Genomic DNA, 25,957 nt, shown 5'->3' on the forward strand with positions numbered 1-25,957 from the left:
CCTGCTCTGCAGAGTTTGATGCAGGGCATTTTTTGCTGAGATGCAAACCCATAGAGAACTAGACCTAACAAAGTAATTCCTGCTGCTGGGGACAATAGCAAATTGGGCTAAAAGTTATCATTTCCAAGCATCAGAGAAAAAAGAGCATCCTCACAGAAGAGTACATGAAGAGATCCTGGGGGCTATAGACCCATGCTAGCACCTATACTCCAGGACCAAATCTTTTTCTGGAAGGAGTACAATCTGTGTGCAGCTATCCAGATATCAATAAATTCAGTTCTGCCAGCTGCAAAGCAGGAAATATTTTATTACTTCTACAGCCCCCCAAACCTTAAGATTATATGAACTGTCAATTTTACATAAATAATATCTCTCTCTTGTAGTATGCTTTGTTGCCAAAGATCCCAGAGCGCTTTAGAAGATTATGAACAGCTTGGAGCAGAACAGAGAACAGAATCACGATCTCCCAAGTTCACATGTGGAACCATCCACGAAATCACATCTGCACGGTTACTGAGGCTGACTTGAAAACTGCCAGTGACTACGGTCCCAAGAAGCTAAAAGAGAATATGCCATCCTACAGCAGAAGGTAAAAAAGCTCCAGTGGTCCTTGCCAATCCAACTAAGGAATATTCCTTCCTGATCCCAAGTTTGGAGATTATGTTTTAGTGCTGAGCAGACACCTGAGAGGTGCAACCAGCTCCACCCAACTTCCCCATCTCAGGTTGTGCCAATCTCCAGTGCATGAAAAGGAGGTGGAAAAGAAAACAAAAACTGGAAACCAATGACACAGAAACTAAGTTAATCATCAAAGTGGGGGGGGGGGGAAAAATCCTTCCTGGCCTCTACAGGCAACCAGCAGAAGCCTTGAAACACAGGCTTAATTAATTAATTAAAAACAATATGAACATGGTGCAACAAGTCTTGTAAGCACATTGAAGGCATGCAGTATCATCCATACAGTTATGCAACATGTTGATGACTGTTGCAAGCTCATCTTGAATCCAGTTCGTATCCTGGTGCCCAAGACTGTTTCAAAGGCCATCCCTGAACTCTGCTCCTGTGATGTCTAGAAATTGTCTTCTAATTTCTAGCCTATATTTTTTAATGAACAAATTTACACTATTTGATCTTACACTAGCACTGTCCTTTAATTCAAATAGATTTCCCTCTTTAGCTGGTATTCCCTTTCCTGTCCTCCACATGAATTTAATGCTGAGTAGTCATTTTCCCCTTCAGCCTTTTCGAAGTTGAAGACTCAGCATAACCACTAGAAAGGGGTCCTCCCCCAGGCAGCACATATCCTCCAGTTAATGCCCTTGTCCCGTCACACACCCTCTCACTCCTTCAGTGAATCACCCTCCATCTGCACGCTCACTGAGTATCATTGTTACACAACGGGCATTTATATCCTGCCTGTAACTTGTTCCAATAATTAAGATTCCCCATGGTCCAGCTCATAGCCTGCAGGCCTGATTTAAGCCCTGGGAAGCTTGTGTTTGGCCCGCCGTGGTACCCTGGAGGAGCTATTCAGATGCTCACACTACCCTAAAAATCCAAGCCCTTGTATCTGAAGCCAGGTCCTGACCATCATCACCGAGCTCTTAATTCAGCATGTCCCCTAACGTGAAAATGCATCCCCCAAATAACTGGATCTTCCTGGTTCAGTTTTTCTTCCCTTCCTCACCTCGTCTGAGACACACAGCTGATTATGGAGGCGGTGAGCCCAAATTGTCACAAATATCTGAAGTTTCTGCCATGTAAATTCAGTCTATCTTGTATAAATCACAGCTCTAAGAGTATCTGTAGATCTGCTTTAAGCACACCTGCAGCAATGTTGTTTTTTCCCCATGCACTCCATACCAGGATAGCTCTACTGATCTACCCGTATGCATTGCTGACTGAATCTGATACGTGTGAAAGCAACATGAAGCCTTAAACTCGTTCTGCCTGCTCTGCTGTTAACACTGGGAGCTGGTTAATGCATGGTCATTGCTCAATGGTGTCTACATGCACAATGAATTGATTTCCTGTGCTTTCTTGTAGCAGGAATAGCCTGCATGCATTTCAGTGTAGCACTTTCTGGGCTGTGGATTTATTTTACATAAAGGTGTAAGAAAGAAGAAAGGACTGAAAATATGTGGGATGTGAAAGGGAGTGTGGATTAGTGGGTAGAGCACAGAGTACGCAATTAGCAGACAAGTTCCCCGCTCCTAGTTTGGTTGGAATTGTTGTGAGAACCGGGGCCAGTGAATCATGGGCTGGTTGATCTAATTCTCTATGACTCTCCATGACTTCATCAGTCATTGGTGTTTGAAACTCTGCTCCGGAGCCTGTCTAAAGGAGTGCCCTGGGGTTGGCTTAACTGTTTCTATTCTATTTAGTTTGAAATGGACCCAATTTTTTCACTTTTTCCATCCTGGGGAATTTTTTTTTTTTTGGTACCTACCCATGAATATTTTTGTGCAGCACATTGCACAGTGGAAAAGCTTTAGTACCAGCAACAAACGACCCAAATGTACTGGTGCATATACAATGAAAGAAAATTAAGTTTAAAACAAGAACAAAAGCATCATGGAATATGAAAAAACAATCAAGGATTTAGAGGGGTCACAATCATGAAAAATAAGAGAATGAGCAAGCAAAAAGGCTGCATAGCAATTTCAGGAAAAAAGTTTCACTTTTGCTGAAAAATTTCAGTCAGTTCCACAGTACATGCCTCAGTTTCCCTAATTGCTACATAGGGTTAGCAACCCAGACCTATTTTGCAAAGGTGTTGTCAAGTTTAATTTGTGAACCTTTGAAAAACGCTCTGAGTTTTTCAGATGAAAGGCACTGCAGATGCCAAACGTGGGTGTATACTCTGAGTCAGAGGCATAGACATGGGCATATTGTGTGATCAGCTTGACGCAGTGCACTAGAGAGGAGACAGTAGTCCTCTGCAGGAGACGTAGGGATAGCTCGTGCAAAAATCACAGATGATGCTTACACAAGTGTGAACTCATGCTATAGAAATCAGGAGCCACCCTCTGGGAGGTGCAAAGATAAAGCCTGCAATAAAGAGACGTCCAGTCTCTACTTTGGCTTCTAAATTGCCTGAAATACATGTGTGCGCACAAGTCTTCTAAATACGGTTGGGAACTGAAGCACAAATTGCCTAACAAACTTTAACTCCAGTAGTCCTCCTGTGATTCCCAGGCAGAATTAGCCAGCATTGGCAGTGGTTATGAGCACCAATAAGACGACGTGCACCTCAAGTTTCAGACAGGTGTGAACAGTAGATTTCCCAGGAAAGGCCAGAAATAACAAGAGAGAGGTGGGCCCCATCTGCAAACAATTTTTTGGCATGAAAAAGACATGATGAGGTGTGATGAGGTGCAGAGAGATTATAGGGAAAAGAGCGGGCTTGGCCTTTGGCTACGGAGCACAGCTGCAGTCGCAGGACATGTGGCAGCAGAAGTGATGCATTTAGCTGTTTCTCGTCACAGGTGGGCCTGCCGCAGTTTCACAGGTATTTGCAAGGAGGACGTGCCCAAGGTGCTAATGCCAGGCATGTGGGACGGTGCCAGAGTGGGCTGAGATTGAAAGGGGACCAATGAAAGTGGCATTATGCATAAGTGACTGGGAACAGCAGGGAACATTCCTTATGCACACGAGTGACATCCTTCCTTTCTTTCTGCAGACTCGAGGGAGGTTCAGCTCAGACTACTGGCAAACAGATTCTTCTTCAAGAAATCCACTTTGCACTTGGCTCCATTAGTCTGTTTGTGTGTATATGCACATGACCTCCCTCCTTCTGTCTGACATAGAGCATTTAAGCTGAGGGTTCTCCAAAATTAAGCAGCAAGGACAGATGCCACCCAAGCTATTCAAAAGCCAAAGCAGAACCTGCAGCTTTATGGAACATACTGACTGTCATGAGGGCTGACAACAGGCCATCTGAGTCTGACTGGAGCAGCATTAGATGATAGACATTACAATGTCTTACATCTCAAGTATGGCCATACTTCACCAGTACTGCAACAAATGGAGGAGCTAAAGCCACAGCTGGCATCAGGGTAGGTCAGGCAAAGCACAGCCTAACCTGACTTATTGGAGGGTGCCAGTCTTGTATGTGCCTCTGCATGGACAGAAGACTCAATAATAAACCTCCTCCTGAGTCCAGTTACTCTCGAGTCTGCCTAGAATAACGATTAAACTTATTTACTTTGGATTTGCATCAGTAAAACCAAGATGAAAAAATTCAGACCTTAATCTTTTGACTACCTTACCTACTCCAAAATCATAACAAAGTGTCAGGAAAATAAGAGAAACCAAGGCTGCCTTCTTCCAAGTTACACCTCTTCATATAGATGTCTCTTGTTTCTTAAGTATTAATGCTAGCTTGGAAAAGCTCTGCTGAGTCTTTTCTGTACACGTGAGAACAGGCGCCTCCGCCCTCCAGTATTTTTAATTACTTGGAGATCTATAGGACTGTTGATGTTATAAAGATCAGCTCAGCCCAGGAAGCCAGGGCGAAATAAATACATATATGTCAGCCAATCTCTTTCTTTTATGAAATTTGTTTTTAAAAAATAGCATTACCATTCCTATGCCAGAGAATGACTTCTGACTCATGAAAGACTATGGTCCTATTAATAAGAAAACTGTCCATTAGAAATTACTGCAAAAGGTGTGGCCTTTCCCAACAACTATTATCCCCCAAAATACTTGTATACTGAATTATTTCTCATATATAGAGAGCCATAACGACATACAGGCAGTAAGAGGGGCTGGATCTATGAGCCAGGGGTCCCAACTGCATTTCAGTTGAAGAGAAGGGAATTCTCTCTTTCCTTTTCTCTCATTTTGCACTGACAAAGCCCTTAGAAACTGTATCTGTAAGACAGGCGGTTCCTGGCTATCGCGTTCTCATATCAGATCCAAAGTGTATGCTGTTGCTGTTTTGGGCTGCACCTCTATTTCCTCAACACCTAAAAAAGACCTGCAAAATGCAGACCTGGATTTTTCTTCCACTACTTAGGACACTTCCAACCAGGGTTTTGTTACGGATTTCTAATGAGAAATTATTACAGGGTAAAAAACATTCTCCAGCAACACCACCATTGCATTCTGTGAAAATTAAATTAAGCACAAATCTTAGGCATGGTTAATTTACACCCTGGGCGTTAATCTCAGAACAATCTCACTGAAATTCAGAGCATAATCTATGCTAAATTGATATGAGTGGAAGATCAATCTCTTTCTTTTGAAGTTGACGGAATTCCCCAGCATTTATGAAGAGCCTTTTTCTTTTGAAATCTTCTGTGATTCCAACAAGTTGAACATTTCCCAGGAATACAGCTAGTGGAGACCGATCTATTTTTAAAACTCAGTTCTTTTCTCTTGCAAGAAACATTTTGGCCATCTAGCTGTAAAATATATCCTCTTCCGGGTATGTTACAGGTATGTCTCTCAGTTCAGTGGACATTTATGGGAAGAGCCACGTAAGATACACTAGAACCCATATCTCAGTGAGAACATGCAATGAGATAGGCAATGGGGGTTTTATTCTACTAGTCACTTTAGTGGAGATTGCATGGCCTGTGGGAAAAACAAGACTAGCCAATTTTTACTTCAGGTCAGCTGTGTTCTTCTGATACATGGTTGGGCTATTTCCGGGTCGAGATGGAAGGACCTTGCACAAACCCAACATCAAAATCAAAATAAAGATAACAGGGTCTTTTAAACCCAGTATTATCCATATGTTTCCCCTCCCTGTCCTACTGAATACAGTAAGCCCTCAGGGGAATCCAGTTTAAGAATGCTTTATTCTAGGCGTTCATTTTAATTACAACCATAATTATTTTTGTGCATGTGTATGACCCAGTTAACAAACCCATCTTCAGCACCTCATGGTCTCTCCATCCCTGCCCATCTCTGCAAGGAGGTAACCTCCGCTCCTAGCAACGAGTAAAATTATTTTTGAAACAAGCGGTCAAACTGGTTGCTACATCTTAATGAAAATTAATTTTTTAAAAAAAACATTTCTATGTATATAAACAGCCCTTCCTCCCAAACCTGGTTAGACAAGAATGTTCCTGGGTGTGGACTGCCTTGTATAATTAACTGCACAGCTGTAGCTTCTGATCCCTGGTAACGTCTGTTTCTTTCTTTCTCCCTGCGTCTACCTAGCGTAATCCAGGCATTCTCCTCCTCCTTGCAGGAGCTCCAGGTGCGTCACTTGGGCAGAAACTCTCCCGCATTCCACCGTCATTCCTTGCCGAGACAACGACCGTGCAGACATACCCACTTTGTAGAGTCTTGAGAGACAGGAACTGGAGGAAAGACTGAGCAGTGAAGCCAATTCGCCCTGTTTAGACAATGGAAACGGGGAGCGCAGCAAGGACAAATGGTACCACTGGGAAGCCAGAGGATGTGAAGAGTCCATCTGCCCCCAAAAAAGAAGAAGAAGTGAAGAAGACCACAAACCCTGGTGGAGGTGAAAAGGAAGCTATGAAGGGCACTGGTGGTGCTTCTTTGGAGACAGGGCAAATCAAGAGCTCCCTCTTCTCTGGGAGTGACTGGAAGAGGCCCATCATTCAGTTTGTGGAGTCATCCGATGAGAAGAGATCGACCTACTTCAGCATGGATTCGGCAGATTCAAAGAAGATGCAATATGCCAGTGGACAGATAGGAGACATGAGGAGACCACCCCTCTCCTTTGCAGAGAAAGGTGACCTCAGGAAGCCCCTCTTCTCCTTGGATTCCAAAAAAAGCTTCCTGCCTAGTGAAGGGGAAGGGAGGAAGTCGTTGTTCTCTGGGGGGCAGATGGGGGACCTGAAGAAAAGTTCCCTCCCTCTTGTGGAGACAGGGGACCTGAGAAGATCCACCTTCAACAAGCCTGACAGAGCAGCTGGGTCACGGCCCAGGGTGAAGCTCGAGGATGTTCTGTGTGATTCCTGCATTGATAACAAGCAAAAGGCCATGAAGTCCTGCTTGGTGTGCCAGGCTTCCTTCTGTGAGCTGCACCTCAAGCCCCATCTGGAGGGAGCAGCTTTCCGGGACCACCAGCTCCTGGACCCCATCAGGGACTTTGAAGCAAGAAAATGCCCTGTGCATGGGAAGACCATGGAGCTGTTCTGTCAGACAGACCAGATGTGCATCTGCTACCTCTGCATGTTCCAGGAGCACAAGAACCACAGCACAGTGACAGTGGAGATCGAGAAAGCGGGAAAAGAGGTAATGCTCTTTTTATTGCACATTCCCATCAGTCTTTCCAATGGACCTCAATATTATACCACAGCTTCTGCTCTCCAGCCTACAGTCTCTCCTAAAATCATGTCTGCATTGTAATTTTGGGATGTAGGGGTGGCGGATGGGAAGCATTTAGTGGAGAACTGATACTGCCTGGGTTTGGCTGCAATGGGATTGTCATTCTCCTAATGGCTGGTTACAGCAGCATAGCATTGGTGTTGTGTAGCAGATGGGATTGTGGGGGGTGGACAACCTGGTTTCCACCCCTGGTTGCACCACTGCCTTTCCGCAGAAGTTGAATCAAAGCCCTACATGCTAAGTTTAAAAAAAAAAAGTCTCAAGTTTTGACAGTGTTTGTGTAGTGTTACCCACAGCCAGAAAGGTGGGGCATTGCTCAAGTTCATTGCTCCAGAATACAGCTAGTCAGATCAGTGGCTGCTCAAGTTACTATTGAAAATTGCCATCTCAGCTACTTCGAGCGAGATTATGGGGTTTCGTTTTTCTTTTCTGTTACGGATATAATAGTGTCGAGCCACACCTATAGGAAGAGTCTTTTGAAGCTTAGATGAAGAAAAAACCCTGGTGCAAACACAAAACATTATAATTTCCCCTAAAGTGTTACTACAATAGGTTTAGAGGATGGACATCTAAGGAGATGAGGCTGGCATGTGGAACAGTGCTTATTCTAATGAAAAGTCTTCCACCTTTGTTTGCTTAAAGTCTCGTGCCATTTGCCTTCTGGGTGGATGTATGATTATTCCACTAGCTCTAGTAAAGATCAGGGTCTCACCATGTTCAGTGCTGTACATCCCCTTGGTAAGAGCATGTCCTGGCCTAGAGACCTTCTGATCTAAGCAGACAGGACAGGAGAGATTACAGAAAGGAGACCCACAAAACGATAATGTAAAACAATTTGCCTAGAGTCATACAGCCAGTCCATGGCAGAAACTGGAAAGGCACTAAGGTCTGCTAAATCCTAGTCTTAGGCACAGTGCAAGCCAGCGCTCTGATGCGGTGAACAGGCAAATACAAGTAGCCGCTGTTGGAAATTCTTGACTTACCCTTAACTTGGAAGAACAGTTTAACTCTTCTAAGGTGCTAGGAAGATTTATCTCATAAGGCTGAAAGAGCATCTTATCTAGACCTTATCTCTGTCTTCCTGTGCAAATTTTAGTCTTTTCTTGCAATGCATCTCCAACTTGCAGCCTTGCTGAAACCAGACAAGGTTTCTTCCATTTTTCAGTCAGTCTTTCTTAAAGAAATTCCTGCAGGGCTTGCTAGCCTGCTGTTTGTTTCATAATTGCTTGTTCTTGTGTTTTTGACATCAGCTCTGAACATAGCATATGCCTACGACTCCTAAAGCTGTGTCTAGTGTCTGCCAGGTTGTCTAATTCCTCTTAGCCATTTCTACTGAAAAGAGGTTAACAGTTGCTCCCTGAGGAACCAAAGCTAGTCAGAGCCTTCTTCCTGTAGTTGGATGGACCTAGAACACCTTGCTTTTAAAGAGGCAACCATAGCAGGGCAGAGAAGACTTTACGTAAGATTTAACTGATGTTTGATTTCTTTCTCAGAGTCCTTGTGCTGCTCTTGTTAGCGCCATGCTTCAGTTCCTGTACTGTCCTGTGCTGCTTCTGCTGCTGCTAAGCCTAAAGGATTTAAGGCTTTATCAATATGAATCATACACATGTGCAAGTTTCTCCTGACAACGAGTTTTGATCATGTTGTAACTTGAGTATTCACTCAGACAAAAACAATTAACAGGATAGCTGTTACTTACAAATGTGTATTCCTAGCCCTGATTTATTCAGCATAGGTGGGGCCTTAGCAAGAACCACAAAGAGGAATGAACATTTCCAAGTCCCTTATGTGCACCACCTATTCTTTTCAAGTCTTGTAAATCAGCTGAGCTGGAATGCGACCACAAATTGGAAGAGTGGCAATGTGTGGCTGGTGCTGCTGGCCTTTGTGGAAAGAATAAGCAAAAAACCAGCATCAGGTCATCCCCATCCCTGCCCCGTTTTCACAGCTTGGCATCCGAACAGTTCCAGGGTAGCTTTACTACCTCCAAAATTGCTAACTATACCACTGGACTGGTGACCAGAATACAGCTGTATCCAGACAGACCCTTTCACACAGCATTGGTTGTCAAGGAACAACTGGTTTATCTGCAAGGATTTCCCAGTCCCTGGCTATACTGTGACTCCAAACCTGGAGAGGATTCCAGCAGAACTAGCGTTGGGTTCTATGCTGTGATGCACTTAAGCCTGACTGTCAATCTGGGCGCTCAGCAATTTGGTGGCACAAAACTGTCATGTAAGGTGTAATACGCTTGTTTTAGGTACATCTATTCCTTTCGTATTGTGGAATTAATGCAGGTTACAGTCTCTTTCATGAGTTTATCTTTGCTATAGGCCTGTAGGGAAGAGAGGTGCTGTACTTGAGTGTTGGGAAAGCAAGGGATAGCTTAAGATCCTTCTGCAGAATTAGGTAACTCTGCTCCACAACACAGAGACAGTACAGCTTAAAAGAAGAGGAATGCAAACAAGCTGGTATACAGACACCTACTGGTTAGAGCATTTAGGCAAGCAGTGGAAAGCCTGATACCTCTCTGGAGGTGAGATAGAGGGAGAACACAGCAGCATCTTCCACTTTTCAGGAGCCTGGTCTGAGAGTCACTCATCCCCCTTTTCCTGGTATGCTGCTGAGCAGACAAGAGTGAAAGGCACAGTGGGTCAGCCAGAGGCAACTTGGCAGGGAGGACACAGACATTTTTTCTGAGTTTCCACACAGTGGTATTTGCGCATTTTACCCAGCAAACCTTTAATGCCTTCCCCAGATCTACTTTGCATTAGTTTCCTGCTGCAGGTTTAAAGGAAAAGTAACACCTCCACCAGAATTAGTACAAGAAACCACCAAGAAAAAGTTCGTGAGGCTGGGTAATAACCACACACAGTTGAAAAGTGAGAATTGTCAATAGCAGCTTGTACTCTCATCTAAAACCCTCTGGCCAGCTTGATTTATCAGCAGAACTAGAGCCCCCTTTTCAGAGAGCACCCTTCATTTTGAAAGGGGATCCTTCATTCAAAACCTGTTTCACAGGCCTATTCTCAAAACGAGACAACTTTACATATGCCTGCCTGTTACAGAGCTGTAAATAACCTGGTGTTACTATCCAGCGCCAGCCTTAGTACTCAGCATGTCAGGTCAGTTCTAGTGAAAAGCACTTTGAATTTTTTCTTTTAATTCTTTGCCTTTAAAGAAAAGTTCACATTGTACAGCAAGTTTAAAGAGGCAGCAGAGAACTGCATGCAGAAACGGGAGCTGGGTGTTCCTCGTTTCAACAAAGCAACTTTTAAAAGGGGAGACTTCACAGAGTCTGAACTAGGCTTTGAAGTCAACCGTCCACAGAGATGGATGCAGAGGGATTTCAATCTGAGCCCTCTCTGTACTGCTTTCACTGTCTGAATAGAGAGCAAACAAGAGTGTATCAATATGGCAGTGGAAGGATTTGGGGCCTTTTTCACTGATGCAAGGTTAGGGCATGATGTGGCTATGAGACCTTATCTACACTAGTTGTGGTTACTCTGTGGACACAGCTTAAAAGAGATACTCTTTCCACAGAGATGGTGCAGTTACCTGCAGGATGTTCTGCCTAGCTGGAAGGCTGGGGAAGCTGACCTGCTGCAAATTGTGATTTAGAGTAGATTTGCCTATCTGCCTGCATTCTGCATTAATGCCTCTACAGTGAGGGCAGAACCCAGGGAAAATCCACCAGTCTGCAAGTAAGGAATTCTCTTCAAACTGTGCAGAGAGCCTTTTCTGGCCTCAGCTCATGCAGTGACTAGTGCCATTTTTGCAGGATGCTGGCAGAGTCTCCAAAGATTGTAGACTACTGACACCCACCTCTGCTTAACAAAAGCTTAGGATAACGTAATGGCAAAACCAGCAGAAATAACGTCTCAAACAATTTCCTTATTTCTCAGCTATGTCATTTCTAATACAGGCCCTGTATTGGGACAACTAGTTTAAACACTTCTTCTCTAGCTTCATTATTGCATTTGGTTGTTGCTGTCAGGTAATTAGCACAGCTCTCCCAGGCTGGTGACACAGGGATGTTCCCTGATGCAGGGACTGGGTTCCCAGAGCATTAAGACATGATGATGCTTGGTATTGCTGCCTTGCGAAAATGAGTTGCATCATGATGCAAGACTCATAATCTCACATCTCTAGGTCCTTTACAGCACAAGGGCTGGGTTGAGTTGTGGATGTTTAGGTGTACACTCTGAACTTTCACTTACGTCTCTTGACTGTCCTAATTAACTTAGACTCTAATAGGGGATCCTCTCTTAGCTCAAAGACTCCCAGTGACAGCATTCCTCAACTTGCTATAATCAAACCGAATGGTCTAAACCTGTATTTCTTAGATCTTCTTCACTGTTACTGTTATTTCTGCACTGTAGGGACTCCCCCCACAATGAGCAGAGCTGCTATATTATCTTTCACTAGGACCTTCTGAACCCCAAGTCTCACCCAATAGATTTGCTCTGGGTGGTCCATCACATAAGGGGATCAGGGATTGTTGATCCTGGAAAACCTGAGAAATATGAAGAAAGCTAGGAGAGAAGTTTCTTCACAGGGAATGAAGCTGAGAAGTTGAAGGTCCCTAGTACCTGTAACCACCCTACTGTAAATGTAGCACAGGATATACATGGACAGCTAAAGCAATCTTCCAGCCAGTCCCAGACTGAACAGGGCCTTAAAAACATCATGAAATCACCTTTGCTGAACCCCTTACATCTGGTCCATCTCCAGAGCACCGCTACTGAATCCCTCCTTGTGCCCATGTCACCAGTTCTTATACTATTCCATGGTCTCCCTGGACCTCTTTTTAAAACTTTTTCTATGGTAAGACTAGTTTTAATGTTTGTACTATCATGCAATGAAACACCTCCCTTCACCTCCCTTGCCCATGCTGGTGTCTGTAACTAATGTTTCCTTTTGCCCTCAGTATGGGTGTTTTAACCCATGCCAAACCTGGATGACTGTGATATTTATATTCTGGCTATTGGAACTACCTCTGTAATTTCCATTTGCAAATCATAATTCTCACTCTAAATTGTAGTGTGGGTCTGCTCTTAAATAGTTGTTACATGCCATCCCAGAGGCACCCAAACTACCTTTCTGGGTGAAGGGGTATTATAACTGCAACAAGCTGTTAAGTGTTAGCTATCACTTTTGAGCAAGTAATAGTTTGCAAAATTCCTTTGAGACCCATCTTAATTAAAAAGTACTACAAAAGTATAATATTGTTATCACCACCTTCCAGCCATCACCTGAAATTCTTTCCTGCTACGTTTCTTTCACATCCCTTGTGGAGTGTCTACGTGTCTGCTCAGAAAAATCCCTCCAGTCCTTCTCTGTAAGATTTCACTCACGTTCTTGTCACAAGAACATCCTGATATTTAGGGATGAGGAGGGAAACAAGAACTCACATTGCTCAGGAGATGTGCTTTTTACTTGCTAACAATTAATGACATCTGGATATAGCTCTGTGGCTCAAGGAAACAACTTGCATTATAGTGTAATGTCTCACACTGGTTACTGCAGTGCAATGGATATCTGGATCTAAAATGCTTTTATCTCATTGCATTTCCCTGCTCTGCAAAGATGGTTGCACACCTTTGTGTCTTGATGCAGAGGACATCTCACAGTGCACAAGAATGGAAAAAAGCATGCATTCCTCCAAGTCACCATCTTGAAAATGTGAAAACTATAGGATCAAGCTCATGCCTTTACTCTTGATCAGTAGTAGAGTGAATTTTCTCATCTTGATACCCATATGGTTCCCTGATGATCCTGTACCGCAAAACCCTTCCATGTCTGCTCTGAACCCCTGTAGAATATGAGCTTCAGCTCATGATAGCACTCAGTTGACTTCTGAAGGCTGTCAGGGTGTATGGATAATATTTAGAGGGCCAGTGCTCTCCTAACTCTCAACAAACAAGGACAATTACAATGACAATGTGAGGATGCACCTCTTCCGGCATTGAGATACCTTTGAATACATTTGCCTTTTTTGTTCCCCCTTTCTTCTGTTTTATAAGGCAATAAAACAACAGTCAAATTGTTTTCCCTCTATAAACAGAGATTTTCTAAACTGGAACAGCTAGAGTCAATGGCTCTCAGATGCAGCTGTGCTTGATTCAAGCTCAAGAGGTTGTTCAGACACTATGGTGACTGGCACCAAGACAGGAGCCCTGATGGGCTGATTTCCTTGGTCTGAGCTGGTTGACAGCTTGTTGCCTCCTCTTCATCATGTGATGCTATTTTTTACTCCTTGAATGGAGAATTGAAAACTTTTAAACTCCCACCTCGAGGGCAGCTATCATCACAAGAGAAGACCCAGGTTTTCATGTTGCATTATGTTCTTGGATGGGCGGCAGTGGGAACTATACCTTGTGTTCTAACAGCAGCAGGGAGACCTCACTGTGCTAGTTGCCGTGGGAGTGGATTTATCCATCCCTCATCTCCCCTGCCTCTAACTGTTGGCCCAAATGTAAGTGCTTTGGGGTAATACAACCATTTGCCAAAGGGTCTCAATATGAACAGTGGGCTTTCAGAACTTTTCTAACATGGCATAGCTCAGTTGTGGAATACTGGTAATTTCTGCCAACTGCGTAGTTCCTAAACAGCTCTGGGGATAAGTGTCCCATAGCCAGATTGCCTGTAGTTATAGTTGTGCTGTGACCAACCTGTACACACATGAAACACAGAAGGATCTTGAAATGCGTAAACAAAGGCTTTGTCATGATCTGTTGGGCAGGGACATGGTGAATATGAAAGACTGAGGGAGGGGTTGCCCAGAGTTAACGGCGCAAGGCATTACTAAACAGCCAGGTCCTGGTCTGATCCAGAGGCACAGCATGCCCAACAACCAGCATGTTACACCAGGGTATGGCTGCCCAGCCCTCCACAGGCTCCAGTTCTATGAACTGCCTTGCATGCAATTGTCTGGTCTGAGCTTCTCTGGGAAGCCAGTGCAAAACGAAATGCAAATGAATCCCAGTGAAGTTGCTGATCTAAGCCAAGCATGGTTGACTACACCTCCTCCCTCCTCCTTTTCTGTTTTTTATTTTTTCCAAGCATTCCCCAGCTTCATCATAACATGAAAGCTCTCAATTCAGAGCAAATTAATCCACAATCCTGTCTAAACAGAATTCCTGCCGGAGGCATCGTCCTCTTGTTGCAACACTCGTCAAACGTCATTCCGTAATTACATGAAAACTGTTATTGCTGCAGAGGCACACCCTGGGATGGGCCCTTCACTGCATACACAGCTGAATTTTGAAACAGGCCTCTTCCCCCTCCAGCTAATGACTCTAATGTGATTAAAAGCGGCACCATGACGGTAGCCTAGTAGGTGGGTGCTTCTGCTGCTGTCTTTGCTGAGGGAGCTGAATCTCTTGACCCAGCCAGAAGCTCTGGGATCTTGTCCAGTGTCAGCACATGATCTCCATTTCAAGCAGTGCCAGGAACCTGTACCTCCCAGCTATTATTGTTCAGGGCCAAATGCATAAGTGGAAGCACAGCGCCTCTTTGAAGTAGGCCACCCTCAGCCCCAGTTCATGAGACTCCCCTCTTCTCACAGGCTGAGCTTTCACTGCAGAAGGAGCAACTGCAGCTGAAGATCATTGAGGTAGAAGATGAAATGGATAAGTGGCAGAAGGAGAGGGACCGTATCAAGGTGCGTATGGGATATTCTTTTAAGTTCACTTCTCTTTCTCCTGCACTTGCCACTTTCCTTTCTTTTCCACTCTTTCACACCCATCTCCTCCTTTCCTCAACTTCTCTGACATATCCAGCTCTTACTCACTCCATCCCTTACCCAGCCTCTATCTTGTCACTCTCCAAAACTCACTCATGCCAAATCTTGGAAACAACAACTCCTACTGAAGTCATCTTGCAACATACCCTGCAGGAGATCAAGAAGAGCTAGCACAGCCTTGTTACAAAATGATCCAAGGCACCTCCCTGCTTTGGGTCCCTTATAGTTCTTCAATCACCAGTAGCAAGGCCGATTCAGAAACAAAGGTGTGCTGCTTTTCCTCCTGCTAGATCACACACAAAAATAAACTCCAGAAGGGCTCTGGATTGCCCAGATGGAGATAAGGCAACAGGAACAGATACAGTTACACCAACAAACTTCTTCTTTATAGTGGAACAGCTTATCTCCATACTGATATAGGGCTCCTTTATAATTCTTTCACCATGCTAAGGGTTAGAATACTGTAATGGTGGGTTGTTTTTTTCTTTTCATTTATACCCTAACTGAATAGAGTGGTGAAAACACTATTTGGACACACCCCAGAAAATTTGCATAATATTAATAGGCAAAGCCATTCTTCTCCCTTTTATGTGGTACATGCACTTCGGCTTCCCAGTTCTGCTTTTCACCTGCTTTATTATTACTATTATTATTATTATTATTATTATTATTATTGGAAATCTGACCTAGAAATTTTAACTCTGAATATAGTTACATCCACAGTCCTTCTGAGGAATATTTCAGAGGGACCTAGAGGTCAGGTCCCTGTAAAAAGTGTTTCAGCACCTTTCATTCCTTTGAAATGGTGGGAATTTGGTCCTCAAATTCTTGAGGAGCCAGAACCATGATTCAGAAGGTTAAACAGTGTTTTCAAATATCACCTAAGAGTGCAGTTCATGAATTAAAAGATATACTCTTATAATCAGGAAGACAGCATGCCCTTTAGATTACATACACACAATTATTGCAAGTACAAGTATTACTTCTTTTGGCACAACTTTTCTGGTGCTAAGACTTACATACCTAGAGTGTCCATAGTCACAGTCTAAACGCTGAGAATGCTTGGACATATCCCCCTCTGTATCTCTCTCTATTAGCAAATCACCCCCTGAGAAGTTTAATATTTTACTTCTCCTGTGTCTTTTCTGCTGCTTCCTCTCTCTGCCCCTTCCCTCCACAGAACTACACCACCAACGAGAAAGCCACAGTGGACCAGCATTTCAAAGAGCTGATCCGCGACCTGGAAAGGCAGAGGGACGAAGTGAAGGCTGCCCTGGACCAGAGGGAAAAGATTGCATCAGAGAATGTAAAAGAAATCGTGGATGAGCTGGAAGAGAGGGCAAAGCTTTTGCGGGAGGACAAGGAGAACAGGGAGCAGATCCACCAGATCAGTGACTCTGTGCTCTTCCTGCAGGTAACTGAGATCTCATTTTCCTTTCCTTTTTTCCCATGAGGACAGGATTTGTCCCAAAGACAAATCCCAGGTTGGTGTAAGATGCGTTAATCTTCTCCAGTTCAATGCACATGTACAGCAGGAACTGACCCTGACATTTGAAGCTGTCTCTGCTCTGGTAGGTGAAGAATGAACTTAGGTATGCCAGTGCCTGCTTTTTTTGTAGATGGCTACAGCTCATAAGCAGAATGTTTCTCTGCCCCCTCCATCTTCACTGTTCTCCTTTGCACTTCATTATATTTGGAGCCTAACTTTAGCCAGTTCCCTAGGATCTAGCCTCCGTCTGTTATGTTCCTCAGTAACCTCTCCTCCCTTCTTTTTGGCAGGAGTTTGGGGCTTTGATGCGGAATTACGTCCCCCCTCCATCTCTCCCAACATACAGTGTGCTGCTTGAAGGGGAGAGCATGAGCCCATCTATGGGACTCCTCAGAGATGACCTCCTAAACGTCTGCATGAGGCATGTGGAGAAGATCTGCAAGGCAGACCTTGGCCGCAACTTCATAGAGAGGAACCACATGGAGAACGGTAGAGTATCCGAGATCTGCCCCTTCCCTCCCTCCCTAGGCAAAGCCTAGTGCAGGGTCAGAGGAGATGAAGTGTGATGAGCATGCTCTCAAAGGAGAAAGTAAGCAAGGACCTAGGGAAAGTGGGAGAAAGACTACCCATAGCTAGAATTCATTCTGGAATATTAGAGCTATCCTACCAGACCTATGTGGGGATGGAGCCAGTTGAACTGCCAGGGATTTAAAGTATCTCATGTGTAGGGGACCCAGGGGTCCAAACTAGCCCCACTTCTCTGAGTGCTGTTTCACGTTACAGCTTCGGAGTGCTTAATCGGTTTAGCTACCTCCCACATGAGACTTCAGAGCAACAGTTCTCTTTGGGGTTGAGAACAGTGACCCTTCCCTCCTGCAAGAGGCCAGCAGGGACACTCTGCCTTGCGCCAGGCTCCAACAAGCCCCTGCAAGTTTAGCACGACAGTTTCTACGTGGAAGACTGCACAGACATACTAAGGGAACTCAGTGGCTCACTAGGTAAATTGAGAAGGCAGTGGCAGAAATGTGAATGTAGCCACCCCAGTATGGCAATTTTGAAATCCTGTTATTAGCCTATTTGTACAGCTTGGTTAGCACATGTGCTGTGCTGGTATAACTGTATGACATTTTACAACAGCCTGTTTCAGCCACTGCTTGCCTGGCTGCAACATGAAATACCTGCAAGCACCTGTCACTGAAAATCTAATAACTGATTTTCCAAGTAAAAAGGTCTCCATTTTGGTGTTCAGGTTAAGCTACAACTTGAACCAGCATAACTCTCTCTGATCATACTTCTCTGCATGTTCCACTAGGGAGAGGTTTGTTTCCCATCTGCCCTGAGCCAAGGTGTTCAAAGGACATGCAGTGCCAAACAGTCCCCACGCTTCAGTGAATTTTAAGGATGGATGATCTTTCTTATATGAATAGAGAGGTCATGGTCAATACCACAGCACTGCAAGAATCTTCTAAGTTTTAGAACCCACTTACTTTCTGTGTCTCCCAATTAGTTCTGCAGAAAGGACTTGTCTTGCATCAAGCTCACACATAAGATTAGGAGGTCAGGGCACTAGAATGGGACTCCACTACTCCACTTCCCAGCTCCCCCACAAACAGCCTTTGTAACCTTGGGCAAATTACTTAATCCCATGAAATTCTCTCTTGCACTAAGAATAACAGGGATCGGAATTAATAGTTATCTCACCAGGCTGCTATAAGGATAAAATCTATTAGTAACTGTGGAACCCTAGATACCAGAACAATAAAGGTCAAGAAGCTGGATAGGTAACATGAGGATAAATTGCACCCTGCTGTTCAGGATGACGTGTGACTCAAAAAGAAGCAGGAATAATTTCAAGTCCAGTTCATACAACACAAGCAGCTGAGGAACTCTGCTGCAAGTCTGCAAGATCCCTGTTATTTCATTCAAATTCACAGTATTCGCTAGACATTCCTCCCATATTAATACACCACCTTTTTCCTGGGCAACAGCCATGCAAATCACTACAACTTCCTTCCAGAAAAGACAGATCCACATTACAAGATGATATGATAAAGGAAGAAGGGAAGAAACAACCCCACAAAAACCCAGAAAACAAAAAACCCAGACAAAAAGCAGCCCATTGAAAAGATGCATAGAGGTCAGAACAACATGGGTTTAGTTATTGGTCAACACACTAATGTTTTTCAGAGCCTGGGTTTTGTGAATCAGCCTGTCTGGCGCTCACAATCTAGAGCAATAAGAATGAAGGTGACATGGGACCAGAGTACATTCAGATCTGTAATGAGAAGTACTAGTATTCATCAAGTGACAGCCTGCTACCTTCCTACATTATGGAGAGAAAGAGTAAATCCCTGGCCCCAAGGAACCTGCATTGCAAACAGTTCATTAATGTTTATCTAGTGCCATCATTCTCCACTAGACGTGAATTAGATGGACCAGATACTTCTGGTCCAGAGAACCAACCTTTCAGAAAAGTCAGGATTCACATTCAAAGTGGTCATGATGAATAGCTAAAGCCACATTTTTAAACTCTCCCTACCCTTAAAGTAGTACCAGAAATTGAACATGTCTTCCAACATTTAACACTGCAACGTACTTGGTCAGATCCTCAACACTCCATGTGCTAAGGTTTGCTGAGAAATTTAGCTATAATTTAATACAAGTAGATGACAGGCAGCTCAGATCCAAAAATCACTTTTGTACATTTTCCTTTCTTCTTCTTTGTTCACCTGGAGATTTGCAGAATTTCCAAACCCTGAATGGCATAATGCCAAAGGGGTTTTGGATGCCTGACTACTCACAGCACTTCTGAAAACTAAATGAGTAGCATAAAAGCATTTTGCATTCAAGTTACCGTAACTTAGGAAGTTACCTTCCATCTGCTGAGCTGTTTTTTGCCAGTCCTGAAGCAAATACATTTTACTTGGCCATTTGTACAACCCAACAAGAGTATGTGTACATTCAGTTCTAGTAGCTCTGGATAAAGACTGACTACTTCTTGATCACTTGATCACTTTTATTTAGGGTCCCCCTCCATGTTACTGATGTCAGAAGTCCTCAATGGTACTTGAAATCCATGGGATTCAAGTGCCAAAACATTTCTGAGCAGGGCAACAACTAACTACTGCCAGAAACCTGGGCACTTCAGAAACTTTACCGGGGATTTAATAGACCCAGCTTGGAGTCTGCCTAATGAGAAGAACAGTGGTATCCACTCAGTTGGGAAATGTTATTTAAGGTGAGTCTCAGAAACTTCAGAGCTCTCCGTTTTTCAAACCACAGTTACACTTGAAAGAGGACAGCACTCTGCATCTAGTGACTGCAAGGAAATAACTCCACAATTACTTAATGGATTTAATTAACTCAGACTCCCCCTGAGTCATTGCAACAAATTCATTTGCAACCAGCTTGATCTTCTAGTGTAAAACCCAAGAAATATTATATTAATGGAATGAAACCTGCTTAATAGCAGACTCCAAAGGGAATCCACTTTTTCAGTTGTCAGTTGTCATAACAGGTACCTACTTAGTAGTGTGGCAAGGACGCAAATAATCAGAGAGCATCTGGGGAGTTTAAATAACACAGAAATAAACTGGAGAAATAAATGTTTGTTCAGTGACTTAAGAATCAAAGAATGGAACTAAACATGGGAACCAAATTTACCCCCTTGCAGAGAACAATAGGTTTATCTAACACTTGAGGCCTTAAAATAAAGTATTTTTATGAGCAACTGTACTGATTGAGCATCATTTCAGTGTCGGAAAACCGAAACCAGGCTGCGTAATACCTAGCAAAAGGGTAGTTTTCATCCATTTTGCATGAATCCTGAACCAAATGCCCTTGTCCGAGAGCCCAGGAAGCTAGAGCTGTTTGCAACTCAGGTTAGGCATCTTTAAAAATTGAAGAAACCAACCCATTGAGCCCTCCCAACACTGACTTTCTTGAGCTTTGTAATACTTGCAGTTCAAGATCTGCTGGTTGAAAGCCAGCACTGTGCACAAGTTAAACACACAAAAGAAGCCAAACCCAAACCACTGCTTTTGTAGTAGGATACCTTTTTAGCCACAGAGCAGTATTTTGGTAGGAAAATGCCTCAACGCTCAAGTCTCCCTATAGATTTTCAGGAGATAGCATATCTCCTGAATGGCCGAATGCTTCAGCTACGCTATGCCTTTGAGGGAGCTTTCTCTTTTATCCCAGGCTGAACCTCTGGGCAGCTACATCATTGCTTTACCTCCCAGCCAGAGTCCCACAGAGGAATTAAAAAAATAGAGGAACTTGTTTTCAAAGAGAAGAACCATATCTCCTGCAGCACTTGAGAAAGCAATTCCAATCTGTTATCCCCATCCCCCTCCTCCCATCCCCCTCAAGGCCACCAAACTGCTTCCTCCATCTCACACCCTGCTCTGCTTCTCCAGGTGACCACCGGTACATGATGAACAACTATGAGTGGAACCAGCCTGACAATCTGAAGAGATTTTCCATGTTCCTGTCTCCCAAAGGTATGGCATCCTAATGGTGGTCAGGCTTCCTCCAAACACAGCACAGGAAAGGAACTTCATTAATGATTTGTCCCAAAATTTGCTTTCCCTCATGTTTCCTGCTGTCCCCTGGACAAGATCCGTCCCTTTGCATTTGTTTATGCCTGGTCGTCTTTGCAGCCTACAGAGCTTCGAGAAGTTTTTGTCTTTTCACCTCAGGGCAGCAAAGGTTCTCAACTCTATGGAGGAGAGCTGGAGCGACTGAAGTCTTTCAAAAAGTGTAGTTTGTGAATATAGGGGAGTTTTAACATGTGTTACTTGGTTGAAGTCACTGTTACTCTGCACCAGAAGCTTATCCCATTGTGCTATCAAATGTGAAAGCTACACTAGGCTTGCTCTGCATTAGGATTTTACTTTCACCAGAAAACATACTTTTTCCCTACAGGGAAAGGATAGAAGAAGTGAGGAGTGTGTCCTAAAAAAGCAGGAGTCTGGAGTTCCTTTCTGAGCTCTTGACACTGATGACAAGAGCCCTGGTGATTTGCTTATGTCCCAATTGTTACATGAACACTACAGAATGAGTCTTTGGAGTGAATGACTGTTTTCAACACATTCAGTTGTAAAATGGCAGTTGTCTATTTCTACATTAGTGTCAGGACCCCCAGAGCGAGAAGCAGAGTGCTAAGAGCCTAGGCAAGGCAACGCATGTAGAAAGAAAAGAACAGAAAGGGTAGCATAAAATAAGTAACCAATTTCCTCTGGTCCCTAGAGACCAAGGCCCTGCCTGGATTTGCCAGGTGTTTACAGCGGCTGTTCTGCAAAGCCAGATGGCAGGCAGGGCAAAGGGATATGGCAGCAATTAGCAGTGGCACTCCCCTGAAAGCGTATTTGAAGTGCCGTGTCGCCTGTTCTGTTGTTAGGGTTTCATGGGGATAACCCAGATCCCAACACTGAGCCCTTTGTCTGGATTTCCACTTTGCCCTTCTCCTCTGTAATCAGCCCACGCCTGGCAGCTCGCTGGCCGCCCTGCCTGGCGCCACAGGGCTGAGGATGCAGTTTGGAGCAGATACCAGGGGCAGAGGCGACATTCCCAGTTCAGCCTCAGCAAGCCTTCAGCAGGACTGTTTCCCGTGGGCCCCCCAAGTTAGGGGGCAGCCTCTTCACCAGAGGCTGCAGAGGGGCATTTTGCCAGTAGTGGGTTCATTTTGCACAAAGCCTGTCTCCAAACACCACCCGGATGGTTATAGCTGCTGTTCTGCCCCAGCTGCTTCAGGGCTTTACAGGCTCTGTGCTGTCAGGGAAACACATGTTCTGCTAAGCGGAGCTGCTGATGCTGGGGAGAGACCACAGACTCAGCCCTGCATCCAAAACTGTTTTCAACCTTAAGGGGTGGTTGAAAGTTAGTTCTAAAATTGCACGGGCTGAACCCATCTCTACTCGAAACGTGGGGCTACAGGTTCAGGTGGAAATGGCCCAACGTGCATTTGAAGAGTATGGCAGGGGTGTGATGGGAGTAACACAGTAGACAATGCCATTCTGCCATCACCGCTCCCGTGTGTGTTTGGGACAGGGCTGAAACTTGACACGGCAAAAGGAAGGGAAAAGCCATTTGCGGTGGTGCCATAGCATGGCATAGCCTGACTGCTCACTGCTCTGGACTGTAGTGCCTGGACCTCCCTCTGCTTCTCTCTGGAGGATCACTTGCCAAGACCTGGGAGCGGGGGCTCTCTGGCTCACAGCTGGGATCCAGCATACCAACCTCCTGAGGATGAGCCAAGAGACAGGAGGGATCAACAGGGACTGCTAGAGACAGCGTTTCTTATTTAGTGCTCTTTATTGGAGCCAGTGGGGACACTTGCTGGATGCAGTCAGCTACAGAATAGTGTGAGGGCTGTACAGCGGCTTGCAGTTCAGTGGTCCACTGCTTCCTGCAATGGACTTTTGAATATACATATACTGGGGGAGTGTTTATTCCACCTACACATCTGCGTTTTCCTGAGAGCACAGACATGTTGCCTTCCAAAACTACTCATTCTGTGTTTTCTACCAACAAAGTTACTTTGTCCAAAAAGACTAAGCACGTGATTGCACACACAGTCTCTGCTGAAATGGGGATTGAACAGCGCTGGATTCTCCACCAGGGTGAGGACTCAAGCATGATAGAAAGGAACCAGCTGCCGAAACCACACTGATGGGGACTTTGGGAACAGAATGAATCAGTAGGCAAAACAAGAGACATGACCCACTTAGCTTGCATGCTGGCTAGCAAAGGATTATCTGATGAATAATGCAATACCCCCATAATCATTTAACCCTCTAGAGCTTTCTATGCTCTATCAATGTGTCATGTAGAGGCCCAGCACTGCCTCCAATTGCACCTTTTCTAAGGAATTCCATAAAATAGGAGGGAAAAAAAAAAGAGGACCACCCTTTGCATTGCATAATATGCACAGAATCCTTGAATGTCTCATGATAGTTTTGTAACACACCCTGTTTCTTGCTAGGTTGGATCACTGCAAATCCTGCCTGAGGCCACAGGGGCAAGTCTGTTTGCTGCATTGAGGAATGCTGCCCCAGTAGTGCTCTGCGCTAATTGCAGCGGCCCATACTAAGAAACTGCTTAGATTTGAACTGAACCTATAGGTTTTTAAGCCCTGCTTAAATTCAAGGAGCTTTCCACTGCTCTTGTCATTAAAGACAGTATCACGGAGCATCTGCCTGCAGGGATGACATAATGAGGCAGAGGGGAGACATAAAAGGTTTCAAATGCTGCCTAAAAGATAGAGGAACAATCTGTTCAACTGCTCAACACTCCTTTCTATCCTCTTCCACTGAGCTTTCTTCTCCTGATGTTGCAAACAATTTGGCCAAAGCCAGGAGGAGGTTGGAAAGATCATCTTGTGCCTTTGGAAGTCTTTGAATGAAGAGTAGAAGAGACTCAGGCACACACAGAGAGAGAAATAACTGCTTAAATAGAAAAACAGTCCACAGGATGGCAGCATAACAGCTCAAAGTATTCATCTCTCTTTCACTCTTCTGGGAGTCCAGTGTCTCACAAAAGGGGTACAACAGCACTAGTCTGCATCACGGCGTGATGTCCTAGTGAAACCCCGGAGCACATGCTTGTCACAGTGGCCGAGACAATGTGTGCTTGAGCAAGAAATGTTCCTCTACTTGTGTCTCTTGAGCAATAAATCCAAGCCTCTGCCTGCAGATCTCTTTGCAGAATAGTCATGTTGAGTAGACAAACCTGAGCTGGCAATTTAATGCAGCTAAAGACAGCTCTGTGGCAGTGAGAGACCTTTGTTCTCTAAATGAGAAGGCTATTCGCCATGCCCTAGAACCCAGAGAAAAAAGACTGGGCTTTCCTCTACTCCCTGGACCCAGATTTCTGGTTTGGGGCTGCTTCCAAATTGGTGGGGACTATTTCATAGAGCAATGCCAGGCACAGGCCTTTAAGCCAGCTCATCAGGAGCCGACTGCTGAACTGGATGCTCTTGTTTTACAGCCAGTTTCAACCCACGGTCATGGGAATTTTCCTCCTTCCAAGCAACTGAGGAAACACTTGGTACGGGTAATTCCGACTTCAGTTTGAAAGGATCTAACCCCCCGTGCCACAGCTTTCTAGCTGGCTAACCAACCTCTTCTGCTTTGCCTCTCAGCTGTCCTGTCACCTGTCAATCACTGTCTCACAGAACCATCTCTTAGCTGGGTTATCAGCACCGTCTGAATACACCCAAACCTAGGGTCTCACTGCTCTAGGTGCTACGTACATAGTAGGAAAAGGCATCCCTGGTCCTCATTGTTCAGACAGTGAAAGAGAAAGATGGAAAACACAGGCGTCAATTTGCAAAGATCCTGAGATACCTAAGCAACTGCAATCGATGGGAATGCCAACATCATCCAAGGCAATCTGTGGAGGTTGTGGCAGAACCAGGAGCAGACTCCAAATACCCTCAAGCCAGTCTCAGAAGCACAAGGCTGCTCTTCTCCATCACACATACACCTTTTCCTTTGCTCATAAGTTCTCAAAGACAGAGCCTGACCGACGTTCACTGTCTGCACAGCGTCCAGCACAATGGGGAGGGGGTGCTTTGAGCTAGTTTACCAAGAACCAGCAGCAGCGAGTCATGCCTTTTCTCCCCAGATCCCCACCTTCCATTTTCTTGCCTATATTTTCATTCTTTGCTTCATTCACGCTCAGAGGGTCTTGCCTTTCCTTTCATTCAGAAGTAGCCTACAAGCATCCACGGTCACTCTGCCTGGGGGAGCTCTCGTGACTCACAGCCACACCTAAGTCGTTCCTGCTTTTCATGCCACAGGCAGGGCTGTCTCCCTCTCATCGTCTCTGCTCTCAGATTCATTCTGGCAGCCAGGGCCTAACCCCAAGGAGGCCAGGAGGGGAAGCCTTGCTTTAATTTCAATGGGCTTTGAATAAAGCCTCAACTGCTTGGAGGCAAGGGAGCTTCAGCAGTTACATAGTTTTGCCTCATTACTCCAGTCTCTGGAGATGCAGTTTACCTGCAAGGAAGTGGCTGCTCTTCAGTCACACCTGCACTCTGGGTCTCTCAAGAGAAAGGCTCTTCCCTGCCTGCCTGGAGCATTGGGATCTCTTCACGCTCACACACTGTGTACACCGGGACCCCACAACTGACTGCTCTCATCTGCCTTTTCTTACTAAGAGAAAAGGGACAAAGCTATTAGCTCCCATTTTTCCCCAAGTTAGTTGAAGGTAGTTTTACAGGGTGTGTTTTGAAATGCTTAGGCTTCCCCACTGCAGCACGTAACACCATGGAATAACACAACCTCTTCTATCTTCCAGTAGGCAATGGTACTAAGCTGCCTTTTCAGTTCTCCTCGGTGGGACAGAATCCGCCTGGTGACTTCAGCAAACAGTCTGACGGGAGCCTCTTCACTAAGACCGGT

The 25,957-nt window shown here is 44.7% G+C and overlaps 1 protein-coding gene across 16 annotated transcripts in view; it reads left to right on the plus strand.

Moving 5' to 3' along the window:
• The first annotated feature begins 429 nt into the window (after positions 1 to 429).
• The window catches only part of TRIM29 (tripartite motif containing 29), a 31,968-nt gene continuing 6,440 nt past the window's right edge, over positions 430 to 25,957 (plus strand). For 4 of the 16 annotated variants that reach the window (XM_052786506.1, XM_052786513.1, XM_052786504.1 and 1 more), the window contains exons 1-7: positions 6,070 to 7,221; positions 14,885 to 14,980; positions 16,242 to 16,475; positions 16,841 to 17,039; positions 20,969 to 21,052; positions 24,540 to 24,599; positions 25,857 to 25,955. In XM_052786506.1, coding sequence (XP_052642466.1) covers positions 6,364 to 7,221; positions 14,885 to 14,980; positions 16,242 to 16,475; positions 16,841 to 17,039; positions 20,969 to 21,052; positions 24,540 to 24,599; positions 25,857 to 25,955 — 1,630 coding nt within the window. In that variant the 5' untranslated portion in view covers positions 6,070 to 6,363. Of the gene's footprint in view, positions 590 to 6,069; positions 7,222 to 14,884; positions 14,981 to 16,241; positions 16,476 to 16,840; positions 17,040 to 20,968; positions 21,053 to 24,539; positions 24,600 to 25,853; positions 25,956 to 25,957 lie in introns of those variants that run through there. The other 12 variants (XM_052786505.1, XM_052786512.1, XM_052786502.1 and 9 more) reach the window with 5 other exon arrangements.

This window comes from Harpia harpyja, chromosome 4 (genome assembly GCF_026419915.1).
Source record: "Harpia harpyja isolate bHarHar1 chromosome 4, bHarHar1 primary haplotype, whole genome shotgun sequence".
NCBI lineage: Eukaryota > Metazoa > Chordata > Aves > Accipitriformes > Accipitridae > Harpia > Harpia harpyja.